Source organism: Gopherus flavomarginatus, chromosome 3, assembly GCF_025201925.1.
Source record: "Gopherus flavomarginatus isolate rGopFla2 chromosome 3, rGopFla2.mat.asm, whole genome shotgun sequence".
Taxonomy (NCBI): Eukaryota; Metazoa; Chordata; order Testudines; family Testudinidae; genus Gopherus; species Gopherus flavomarginatus.
In genome coordinates, this window is record NC_066619.1 from 241645075 (window position 1) to 241658571 (window position 13497).

Sequence of the window (13497 nt, forward strand, 5' to 3'; positions counted from 1 at the left end):
ATCGCCGAGAACTCCTGTCGTGCGTCCTGCGGAAGCAGCTCCTTAAATTTGTCCGCTGCTGCCCAGGTGTTGTAGCTATAGCGGCTAAGAAGGGCTTGCTGATTGGACATGCGGAGCTGGAGGGCCCCCGCAGAGTAAACTTTTCGCCCAAGCAAGTCCATGCACCTTGCGTCCTTTGATTTAGGGGCTGGGGCCTGCTGGCCATGACGCTCCCTCTCGTTAACTGACTGGACGACGAGGGAGCAAGAGGAGGATGTACACACAGATATTCATAACCATTTGAGGGCACCATGTATTTGCGCTCTACTCCTCGCGCAGTGGGCGGAACAGAGGCCGGAGACTGCCAGATCGTAGTGGCATTGGCTTGTATGGTCTAAATAAATGGGAGGGCCACTCTAGTGTGGGCATCTGATGACAATATGTCCACCACTGGGTCTTGGACCTCCGGGACCTCCTCGGCCTGCAAGTTCACGTTCTGTGCAACATGCCTGAGGAGGTCCTGGTGGGCCCTGAGGTCAACTGGAGAAGGGCTGGTCGATGAGGTTCCAGCTACAGCCTCGTCTGGGGAGGATGAAGAGGAGAGACCTGGAACGAGCGGGTCTGATGAGGGCTCCGCCTGGTGGATCATGTCCGTCTCCCTGGGGAGCTCGGAATCCTGAGGCTGGGTCAACCCTTCCTCCATAGGAGGAGGAGGGGGATGCGTAATCATGGCCTCCAGTACCATGTGTTCTGAGGCTGTCGAGCGTGGTGGACCTGGGAGAGGGCCTTGGGCCTGATGGTATGCCCAAGGCGTCCAGAATTCCCACTGCTGCGATCCATGATCTTGAGGCTGGGGCTCGTTGAACAAGGCAGCAGGCACGTCTGGGGCGTATGCACTATCCGCCTGAGAAGAAACGGACGGCTGTCGCGACGGCCATGGAGGAGCCGAATGAGGCTGGTATGAGTCCCTCGCTCCCATCGTTGGAGATCTCCTCGGTGCCGGGGATCGGTACCGGGAATCGTATCGGTGCTGAGACCGAGACCAGGACCTGCAACCAGCGCGGTGCCAGGAAGTCAACCTGGATCTCGAGCATCTGAGGTGGGACCGGCTGCGAGAGTCTCGGTGCCAGAAGCGGTGCCTAGAGCCGGAGCAGTATCGAGAGTACCGGCCGGGACGAGAGGTGGATCTGTGCCACGAGTACGACTGGTGCCGCCTGGGTGAGCGGTGCCGGGACTGCGAGCGGCGTCGAGATCGGGACCGTCCACGAGACCTTGAGCGGTGCCGGGACCTGGATCGAGACCGGTGCCGGCTCGTTGACTCCAGCGAAGGAGGCCTCATAGCGGCAGGCTTGCCTCTGGAATGCAGAACCCGCACCGGCGGTGCCGGGGGTTGAGGCAGGGCAGATTCAGTCATTGCAATAAGGTCCCTGGCCAAGGAGAATGTCTCCGGTGTGGAGGGAACCGTCAGCTCGACCACGGGTCTCACCGGGGAGCTTTCCTGGACCGGACTCGATGGCCCTCTCAGGACCGGAGTCGACGGTACCACGGTCGTCGGTGCCGCAGCAGGGGTAGGTGCCGGGCAATCCGAACGAGTCTGTGCCGAAGATGTGGAGGAAGCTGAGGGCCTTCGGTCAGGTCCCTGCACCAGATAAGGCCGTTGCCGAGGTGTCTTGGCGGAGCCGGTGCGGTCCGGTGCCGGAGGACCGCCATCAGCACTCAGTGCCAAGGATGGAGGGTTAAGGGCCGCCTCCATAAGGAGAGTCTTTAAGCGAAAGACCCTCTCCTTTTTAGTCCGCGGCTTAAAGGCCTTGCAAATGCGGCACTTGTTGAAGATGTGCGATTCTCCGAGACACTTTAGGCAAGAGTCATGGGGATCGCTCGTGGGCATTGGCTTTTTACAAGCCAAGCATGGTTTAAACCCTGGTGAACCGGGCATGGGCCCGGGCACTGGGTGCGGGGAAGGGTTAAAGCCCAAACCCCGCTAAACTATGTACAACAACTATAAAACTAATTATACTATGGACTAGGTCAACTATATACAACAAGAGATCAATGAACAAAGAGAAGCTAGGGAAGTGGAGGACAGCTAAGCCGCCCTCCACTGTTCCAATGACCAACACGGGTGGTAAGAAGGAACTGAGGAGCGGTCGGGTCGGCAGGGGTATATATCAAGCTCCATGACAGCGCCACTCCAGGGGGTGACCTGCCGACCCACCGGAGTTGCTAGGGTAAAAATCTTCCGATGAGCGTGCACGCACCACGCGCACACCTAACTGGAATGGATATGAGCAAGCACTCTAAGAAGAAGCTATTTTCCTCTTCTCTGAAAATACTCATTTTCCTTTGGTTCACATTTTTTGAAAGGGAAAAAAAGCTAAATATTTCATCGAATAACTACTGCACGCTATCAACTGTTCTCAAATGAGCTAGAAAAGAATAAACATTTATTTTTTTCCTTGATGGATCGAGGATAATTAGAGGCTACATAAGTCACTGGACAGGTTACAAGACTGGAAGTGTGGAGTCTCTTCCTAGCTTTGCCATTCAGTAGCTATAAGACCCTTGCCTTAACTTTTCTATCACCATTTTACAGATGGGAAATTAAGGTGCAATTACACTCACTATCTTTTATAAAGCACTTCAGGATCTACAGATGAGGACACTATATAAGTACTAAGCATTGTTACTATAAAGCAATCACCACACAATAAGCGATTTTCTTAAGTTAAAAAAATGTTGATCTTAGAATAATTAATAAAATTCATCAACTCTTACAAATTTGCATCAATTATATTTTAGTTCCCTTCCTGTCCTCAAAATAGAGGAAGTATACTGTGCTTATTTTAGGACACGATGGCATAGCACCTCGATGTTACTTGAAATATCAAGTTAATGGAGATTATGTGATTCTGATCTCCTGGATAAACTAAAGAAATCACAGCAGTCACCCTTGTTGGAAATGTAGGATGTCCCCACACCTGATATAACAGGAAGATGTTGGAAGTAAAACACTACGTTAGATGCTGCTTTGGAAAAAACAATCAAAAGTGCAAAAATTCTGTATTTTATGCCCTGATACAGAGATACTTAAATTAACCTTTTGGCTACTCTAGCAACATTTTTAAATTTGTAGTCATGTGGCCCATTACTTTTTATAAATTATATTTACATAATAAGATAACTCTATGTATAAAAGATTAATTAGGTGTATTTGCACACACAATCCTGGTAATTGCATTTTTACATGCCTACATTATCAGAATCAAGTCCATAATGCCTGTTTATATGCTATTATGTCCACTACTAGTCACTTTAGACTGTTTCACTTACTATGTCCTGAGGATTTTTCAGGCACTGTCAAATTTTGAAGTCCAAAAAACTGATCTAGTTTGACAATAACCTTAAAGAGTTTTCTTATTCTTTGTCACAATGAGTAAACAGCCTATAAATTGAGTGACAACATAGTTAATAATAAAGTAATGAAACACTCATGTTCTTTTAGCAAAATAGCAACATACATACTTTTAATCTGAAGTGGTCCAACATTCAAATCAATCCTATTTATATTTATACTTCAAATACACTGCACTGACTGAAACCTTGCCAACGTTTTCAAGTGACACTAATGGATGTTGTTCAGATAGAGAAAGTCCATTAGTGGAGCTGGACCCACTGAGATTATTCACTGATGGATCTTCTATTTTGAGAAAATGCCCATTTCATGTGAACTGCTGGTCTCAAAGTACAGCAATAGTTTAAATTAGGTGCTTATCAAAATATTCATTGTTTCACACATAGCTTTTCAATATGACAGCATTAAAACTGAGTAGTTGTTTTAACTGCAATGAAATTGTCTGCATGGTGAACTGCTCTTTCCATCAGACTAGAAAAGAAAAAGCAGCGACAAAAGAAAGAAAATGAATATATTGAAATTAAAATACAAAATATTTTATACTATTAATTTCCCTCAAATTTCAAGTGCCTTTAAGAAAGGCAAAACAGTGTGGCAAAACCAATAGAAATTTCTCCAGTCAGGGTTATTTCAGTGTAACTCATGATCATTTGTAGCATATGAATAATTTATAAATTTTAACAAACAGCAGAATTTACAGAACTATAGATATTTTTAACCCTGATACTTTAATATTTTTAATGGAATGAGCATCAAGTGACTAGTATTCATTAGTGTTAAACATTTTTATTCTTTCAAATTGCTTTTAAACAAATGAAACTATTTTGGGATTTATTTGAATTGATGATTCAATTGGACTATACATTTCTATTCAGTTTCCATAGCAACATTAGTTTCAAACCAAAGGAACTGCTTCAGTATTACACATTATTACTAAAATTCAATTTCATGTCTCCACTGGAACTAAACAACATTAAAAAGGCCTTGGGAAGAATCCATCTAGCACAACTAATTAGTTTGAAAATGGCTTTTAAAAATCCAGCTAATTTAAATTTGATTCATGGCAAAGCTTTAGAATCAGTAATTGTGCCACTGAAGTAAACAATGGCCTAAAAGATACGCAACTATTTTCCTGTGAATTGAACAACTTCTTACTAAAGGAAAGATGTGGAGTCAGTAATAAGTTAACTTTTGAGAAGCGAGACGACAACCAACAGTTGCTGTCAAAATAATACCAGCTGGAAGTACACCTTCTAAAGGGTAATATTTTAAAATGCATCAAATAATATTTTGTTAACCTTCTGATTCTAGCATTCCACTAGTAAATGTTAGAGGAACGTGACTAGACAGTAGCACAACAAGGACAATTATTTATTTAGAAAAAAACTGTTCGGGCAAGGAAGAAATAAGGAATCTATTTTAGTGTGATTTTTTTTCATCATAACATACAATGATTTCTCAGTCTCTCACAATTAAGAATACTATTTCTCCTAATTATACATATCTGTTTTATTCTGTTCTTCCAGTCTCATCTGATTGTTTTATTGATGCTTTGTCTTCAATCCATACTTGCCCAATAATGAAATCTTTTCTTATTATATACTGTGATTTGCACATTATTCATTCACATGTTTTAATAAACATCAGTATGTATGTATGCATTGTTAAATGCATTAACGATCTACCCACCTGAGAGGGAACTGAATCACACACAACAAGAATGCCGGGGTATTTGATTCTAATCTCTCATAGTAAACTTGAAGCGACAAGGTGGGTGAGGTAAACCACTTCTGTTGGTGAAAGAGACAAGCTTTTGAGATACACAGAGTTCTTCTTCAGGTCTCTGTGTGTACCTCAAAAGCTTGTCTCTACTATCCTGGGACCAACATGGATACAACAACAACACTGCAAACAATAGTAAGCTTGGACATTAAGTCAGAGGAAAAACAATAAAAAATAAAACAACCAAACAACGGGTTCCATTCAGCAAAAATTCAAAAGGTAAAAGGAGAATCGATGGATTTCTGATTCAATTATCCCAATTCCAATTAAGAAACACAAATTACACATTTCAGATGACATGGGGATACCACACAGGGAATAAAAGGCTTTAATACTAAGTTCACTGATGTGGTATCCAGATGCCTGAGTTCAGTTCCCAAGAGCCTAGACCAGCAGAGGCCATGTCATGGGAGGAGGAGAGAAGTACCTCACGTAACTCTAGGAACTCCCATGAGCAAAGAGCAGCAGTGCTAACTGGCCACAGACAGATATGCCTCTCAGGCCACGTCCAGACTAGGTATTAAAATCGATTTTAGATACGCAACTTCAGCTACGGGAATAACGTAGCTGAAGTCGAATTTCTAAAATCGAGGTACTCACCCGTCTGGACGGCGCGGCATCGATGTCCGTGGCTCTCCGTGTCGATTCCGGAACTCCGTTCGGGTTGATGGAGTTCCGGAATCGATGTAAGCGCGCTCGGGGATCGATACATCGCGTCCAGACTAGACGCGATATATCGATCCCCGAGCAATCGATTTTAACCCGCCGATGCCGCGGGTTAGTCTGGACGTGCGCTTAGGGCTGGTCTACACTGGGGAATCGATTTAAGATACGCAACTTCAGCTATGCTATGTGTAGCTGAAGTCGAAGCATCTTAGTTCGACTTACCTGGCCACCCTCACGGTGGCGAGTCTACTGCCGCTGCTCCCCCGTCGATGCTGCTTACTCCTCCTGCCGAGGTGGAGTACGGGCGTCAATTCACGGATTGATTTATCGCGTCTAAATGAGATGCGATACATCGATCCCCGATAGATCGATTACTACCCACCAATCCAGTGGGTAGTATAGACGTACCCTTAGGCTCTTACCCTTCTCTGATAGAGTTACCATAAAATGATACCTTTGAGGGAGGTAAGGAGAAAAATTAACAAAAGATATTGGTGAGGGAATGAAATTGAACAATGTCAGAGAATCAGACTTGCTCCAAATAAATCCTCAAACCCTCACTTAATTGCTGGTTATACTTCTGCACGTGGCTACTCATGATTCTACCTAAAAACGTATGTTCCTTGTTCCTATGTTGCTATATAGAAGGTGATTGAGTACATTTCCCATACCAGAACACGGGCTCTGTGTAAGCTCAAAAGCTTGTCTCTTTCACAAACAGAAGCTGGGCCAATAGAAGTTACTACCTCACCCACACTGTTTCTCTAAATAGTCACAGGCATTTTTGAAGATTTTACCCATTACATTTTTTCTGACTAAATGGAACACTACCAAGATAGAAAGCAGTACTTAATGTTACAGTATATAAATAGCTCTGATAATAACAATGGCTCTTAGGGGGTGAGGGCGGGATAGCAACATTTACCTCATGAAGGCAGATATTCTATATTTTCCTTGCTACAGAAAAATCAATGAATGGATGATGCTACAAATAAGGACATACCATGGTGAAATTGTGAGCCACTTTGTGCAAGTCAGTGCAACCCTGTGCATCAGCGAAAGAGCGGATTCCAAGGCAGTTGGATGGGTGAAGCTGTTTCATTAAGAACTTACAGCACGCTTCCACAACCTGGGAGAGCTGGAGAAGGCAAGCTGTAGATAACAGGCACTCAATATTATCTTCTTTTAATTCAAGGCGACCTAACAATATTAAAAGAAGGGCGCTCATTATTTATGAAAGAATATTGACTAATTCCAACAAGAGATTTTTCTGAACACACAAACACACAAAAAAGGTTTTTTTGACAGACTAAGTAAGTGAGAGAGAGAAAATGTGACTGAAACGGTAGTTCTGGTTCCTCTGCTTTTATCTTTCATCAACCCCCCAAAAAAATCATAAACAACACAGAATTATTTTCAGAACATACTACAGAACATCGGACTAAGACAATAACATTCTTACAAGACAACCCAAAAATTAAAAAGTAGTAGCTTGCATAATAGAGTGCAAAGGAATTATGAAAAAATATTCTCCTTTCATCAAACAGGATGCATCTGAAATATTTTGACATTTGTCAATTAACTAGAGAGACTACATCCCACTGAGTTGCTCTAGGTAATGGCAGTAATAGTAGTTTTAATAAATAAAAAGTTGAATTGTATGGTGCAGCATTTCTACCAAATATCTGAAATCTAATAATGGAATATGATGTTCACTTAGGGACAGAACATCAGAGAAACTTTACCACCCTTTTCTTCATTCTTATTACCTGTATATGCATATTGAACCAAAGCCCACAGTGCATTTGGCTCTACACCTTCCATCTTGATTTCTTCCTGTCTTGCTTCTCTTACATCATTAGTAAACATGGCTGCAAAGTAGTCCGAAACAGAGGAGAGAACTAATCTGAGAATATATTGGAGAAAGGGGAGAGAGAGGGAAAAAAAGAACTTAGTGAAGCTGACGTTTGTTAATAAATGCTTCATTATTTTGGCCTTTGAAGGTGCACTGTACTGAGGAAAGCATTTTAAACTTGACAAACTGCTTCATGCCCCAGTTCCTTCCTATGAATAATGGAGTACTGTTACCGAAAGTACATTTTCTGCTGATGTAAATGATTTACCCTTTTAGTGCTCAATGACTTTTTATAATTGCCATATAAAAATAATACATGAAGAAGCAAATACATAGCATTAGATACTATATGAAAAATACCTGGAAAAAACAATCAATTATTAATTTTAAAATGGTAAAGGAATTACTTCTTAGTAATTTAAAAAATTATTTTAAAGTATTTTATTTAGGTTCCTCATAGGCTAATTGATACAAATATCAATGACAGAACCTGCCTACTCAGTAGAAATGGAGATCATACAAATCAGAAAATTCCACATGTGAGTATAGTAAGTCAGTCACAGGAATATGGTAATAGTAGAGTTACCTTTTTTGTGTAAGCAGTTCACACATTACTTTGTCAACTGTTTGGGACGAGTGCATGTCTAGGTTAATGCTCAACAAAGAGTTATTTGCATCAGAGAGAGAGCAAAACACTTAATACATACAGTATTATAATAGTAATACATTTTTAAGAATTAAGGTAGGTGAAGATATGATTAAATAGAGTGGAAAAGCAAAGGGAATGCTTAGTAGTATTTCTTACAGATATTTGGATTAACTGGATGCGTTTTACAGATGAACTACATAAAATTGTGTCTTAGTTTAACAATTGCAAAGTTATAGATTGCTGACAGTGTTGGCAGCCATTACTTTTTATTAAATTGTGTCTGCATATCTTCCATCTGTTATCCATTGCATCATCTTTGTCCAGGGATGCATCAGGTAAATACTTTTTGCCAGCCTTTTGGAGACAATGGAGATGGGTGAGAATGTGCAGAACTTGAATTAAACACAATTTGACCGTGAGGAAAATGGTTTAAAAACATTTTAAATATTTCAAAGGGCAGTATAACAGTATTCTGTAATCCCTGTAGTACAAAATTACTTTTATGGCCCATTCTTGATAAACTAGATTATTCAGTCCCAGAGGATAATTAGAATAATTTGTTAGGATGACTATCCATGTGGCAGTTCTGGGTGTTTTAGCTTTTCATTTAAATAAAACCTCAGCTTCAAATACTGCCTCTCAGAATCGGATTCTGTACAGCATGAGTGTGGTAACAGATAAATTCATCTTGCCATTGAGGGAGATTTGGCAGATTGATTTGATATTCCCCTGTTCAGTCAGAAGCCTTAGATTGTCCGGGACCACGTAGTCATATTTCATCTGGCGAATGGTTCTTTGGATGGACTAGATTTGAATGAGTTAATAAAACAAATTTTAAAATAACTTGTAATTCATTATATTCTTCCATTAAATTCAGAACCAGACATGTAAACTAAATATCTCACGTTAAAAATATTTAACATTGACAATACTGTAATAATATTTAGAGCTCTAATGGGAAAAAAAAAGTGGTGGCTGCAACAGTAGCCTAGGCTAAGACCTAGTCTACACACAGATCACTGGTATAACTATTTCAGTAAGGGGTGTGATTTTTGCAATGTGGTTATATCTGTATAAGTCCTAGGGTAGAGACAGTTATACTACTGAAAAGATGCCTTACGATTGTACAGCTTATTTCAGTTCTGTACAAGCTATACTGGTAAAAGCACATTTAAGCTAGTATAACTTCAGCCACTCTAGGGGTAGTTATACCACTTAAACTATACAATACAATTAAACTGGTACAACTCTTGTGTAAACACTGCCTTAGGCTTGGTCTACACTCAAAATGTAAACCGGCATAGCTATGTTGGCCAGAGGTGTGAAAAAAACACACACTTGACTAACATAACTATATCGACAAAAACCCCAGTGTAAATGCAGCTATACTAACCAAAGAATTTTTCTGTTGGCATAGCTAATGTCATTCTGGAAGGTGGTGCTCACACACTGGCAGAAAAACTCCTTCTGACGGGATAAACTGCATCTAAGGGTAAGTCTACACTACGAAATTAGGTCGAATTTATAGAAGTCAATTTTTTAGAAATCAATTTTATACAGTTGATTGTGTGTGTCCCCACTCAAGACCATTAACTCGGCGGAGTGTGTCCACAGTACCGAGGCTAGCCTCTGAGCTCAGAGACCCTCCTAGCTGAGGTGATAGCCACGAGGAACGCGACCTTATAGGAGAGATACAGCAGTGAGCATGTAGCCAAGGGCTCAAAGGAGGTGGGTCCGTGAGAGCAGAAAGGACCAAATTAAGGTCCCAGGCCAGGACAGGCTGCCACGTATGTGGGAAGAGTCTGTCCATGCCCCTGAGGAAGCAACTGAGCAGTGGGTTCGCGAAGAGCAAGAAACCATCAGCCTCTGGGTGAAATGTGGAGATGGTAGCCAGGTGGACTCAAACCAAGGAGAGTGAGAGTCCCTGCTGCTTCAGTAAAGTAAGTAACCTAGTATGAGTGGGACCGGGGCGAGCAACGGAGCCTGTCCCTGCTGCCTTGCCCAGGAGTGCAGCAAATTTCCAGGCAGCCGTCACCGGCGATAAGAAGGAACTGAGGGGGTGGAGGGTTGGCAGGCTCCTATATTGGGCAACATGGAGGTGCCACTCCAGAGGGCGCCCAGGCCAACCTTACAGACGCTGCTAAGGGAAAATCTTCCAGCTGGCATACATGCAGTGCATACTCATCTGCTTGGAATGGACATGAACAATCTTCGAAGAAGAACCAGTATTTTGTCTTTATTCCTGGTACCTATACACGGCAAACAAGTTACCTCTTCTTTTTTTTTTTTGACACTAAATAGATTGAGCTCTTTAAGTCTCTCTGTAAGGCATTTTCTCTAGCCTCAAATAATTTTTCTGGTTCTTTCTGCACCCCTTCCAATTTTTCAACTTCTTTTTTAATACATGGACTCCAGAACTGGATGCATTATTTCAGTCTTGCCAAATTCAAATGGAGGTAAAATAACTGTCCTACTCTTACTCACTAGTTTCCCATTTATAGATCCCAGTATCACATTAGTCCTTTTTGCCACACCATCACACTAGAAGCTAACATTTAGTTGTTTGACCACTATGATCCCTAAAGCCTTTTCTCGGTCACTGCTTTCCAGATTACAGTCCCTCATTCTACAGGTATGGCCTGCAATTCTTGTTTCTATATGTATAACTTTGCATTTAGCATTTTGTTTAAATGAGCTCAGCTTATCAAGCAACCCAGGTTGCTCTGTATGACTGCCCTGTCCTCATCTGTATTTTAATCAGCATGATTTTATATTTATTTCCAGATCATTGATTAAATTGTTGAACAGCATCTGCCCAATTACCAATTCCAGCAGAATCCTACTAGAAATACCCACATTTGACTTACTGACAACTACTTTTTGAGATTTGTCAGTTGGCCAGTTCTTTATTGATATTGAATACAGTAGTACTAATTTTTTAATCAGAATGTTATGCAGTACTAAATCAAATGCCTTACAAAAGTCTAAGTATATTGCATCTATGCTGTTATGTTTATCAAGCAAATTTGTAATCTCAAAGAATGAATCAAGTCAAAACCTATGTTCCATAAAACCATCTTGACAGGCACAGATATATCCCTATCCTTTAATACTTTGTCAATGAAATCTCATATCAGTTTTTCCATTATTTTGTCTCAAGCTAACTTGCTTATCAGTACCCAGGTCATCCCACTTAACCTTTTTGATTACTGGCATATTAGTACTTTTCCAGATGAAATACACACACTACTAAAAATACCATGCAATTTATTTCAATTATTTTGCAAAACTACAAATGCCAAGATATTGGAATCTTAATATCCTAGGAAACTGACATTACCTGCATACATGTTCAGACTTTTAAGATCCTAAGTGAAATATCAGTTTATTGCTTTCCAGTCTATTCTCCAGAACATAAAGATATATTTAAATATTTTCTGAAAAGCTGCTACATGTTAAGGCTAGCCAACAAGAACTGAAGGTACAATAATTACAGACGGTTTGGGTGTTTCATGTGAGAGGAAACTATATAGGTAGGCTGGTCTTACAATTGTGCAAACTACAACACTGAATTAATTTGGAAGACACAAGGGAACATCCAATACACATGTAAATGTTAAATTTAATTTTTTCTTTGTGAACAGTAAAAAATACTACAGTCCTTGAAATATTTTGAAAATTGATTCTGGGAAGGGATTTTATTGTTTTTTGTTTGCCAAATCTTTGAGTTTATAGTCACAGGTGGGAATTAACATGGTATCCATTAGAATTACTTTTGATCAAGTATCACAGGGAATATACAAAAGTTAATTTTTAGTTTCCAAAGTTAATTTGGTCAAAACCTCTTTCTTGAATCTTTTATTTTAAACTCAAATAGTTAACCCTCACACCACAGATGCACAAACATAAGTAAGCCAATGTAATTTATTTTAGAATTAGAATCTTTTAGATATTTACCTGTGAGCTGGAATTCTGCGATCACCAGCAACTAATACCACATCACATAGTTGTTTATGTCTCAGGTAGTTTTCCATCTTTTTAAAGGTTTGTTCAGCATGGTTGAGTGCCTGAAAAAATTCATCTGATGTACAAGGCTCCATAGTTTGGCCAGATGATAGAGTCTGACTGCTGTTGGAAGTCCTGAAGAACATAATAACAAAATCTTAGAATGGCTAATATTTTAATACAGCAATTCTGTTCATAGCTGAAACAATGAAAGTCATGCTTGCATTTAGAAGTGATATATATTACTCAGGTTAACATTTTGTCTCTCGCAATTACTTTCATTCGCATCTTCGTGTGTGTGCGTGTGTGTCTGTGTCTGTGTGAGTTCCAAAGTCCATTGAAGAGTGGAAAGATGATCTAATGCAGTACTTCTCAATCTTTTGTACTGGTGACCCTTTTCACACAGCAGGCCTCTGACTGCGACTCCTCTTATAAATTAAAACCACATTTTTTCCAGTTTGAGAACCCCTCATCTAGTGGTTAGGGACTTAGGCCAGAACTCAGAAGACCAGACTTGCTTTACCACAGACTTTCTATGCAGATTTAGGCAAGACACTGAGGTCTGGTCTATACTTAAAATCCACACCCCTGACCAATGCAGCTATGCTGATTTAGCTACATCTATGCTGGAGATTACACTGATGGAAGAATGTTTCCATCAATCTAGCTAGAATCATTTGGGAAAGTCATGTTCCTATATAGACAGAAAAATCCCTTTCATCTGTGTAGACTACATCCATACTACCGGGTTATACTGGCATAGCTATGGCAACATGTCTACACTGCAGCTGGGAGCATGTCTCAGCACGGGGAGATAGACGTGCTAACTCTGCTCAAGTTAGTATGCTAAAAATAGCAGTGTGGATGTTGCAGCATAGCCTAGCCACATAAGTTTGGGTCCAATGGGTTGAGTAGACTTGTACTTGGGCAGCTAGCCTTTGCCAGCACCATGCTGCAATCTCCACACTGTTATTTTTAACATACTAGCTCGAGCAAGCTAGTGTGCATCTGTCTACCTAGGTGGGGAAGCAGGCTCCCAGCTGCAGTATACACATACCATTAGTCTCTTTGAGTCTTGGTTCCCCATCTGTAAAATGGGTATAACAACATTTCCATTTCCTTACAGGTAGTGCTGTAAGGCTCTTAGAT

At 40.8% G+C, this 13497-nt stretch overlaps 1 protein-coding gene across 5 annotated transcripts in view; it reads right to left on the bottom strand.

Annotated features, from left to right (window-relative positions):
- KLHL5 (kelch like family member 5) overlaps positions 1-13497 on the bottom strand; it is a 145120-nt gene that overhangs the window by 51094 nt on the left and 80529 nt on the right. For all 5 annotated transcript variants that reach the window (XM_050947615.1, XM_050947612.1, XM_050947614.1 and 2 more), the window contains 3 exons: positions 12301-12483; positions 7609-7745; positions 6843-7039 (listed from right to left, as the gene is read on the bottom strand). In XM_050947615.1, the coding sequence (XP_050803572.1) occupies positions 6843-7039; positions 7609-7745; positions 12301-12443 (477 nt within the window). In that variant the 5' untranslated portion in view covers positions 12444-12483. The remainder of the gene's footprint in view (positions 1-6842; positions 7040-7608; positions 7746-12300; positions 12484-13497) is intronic.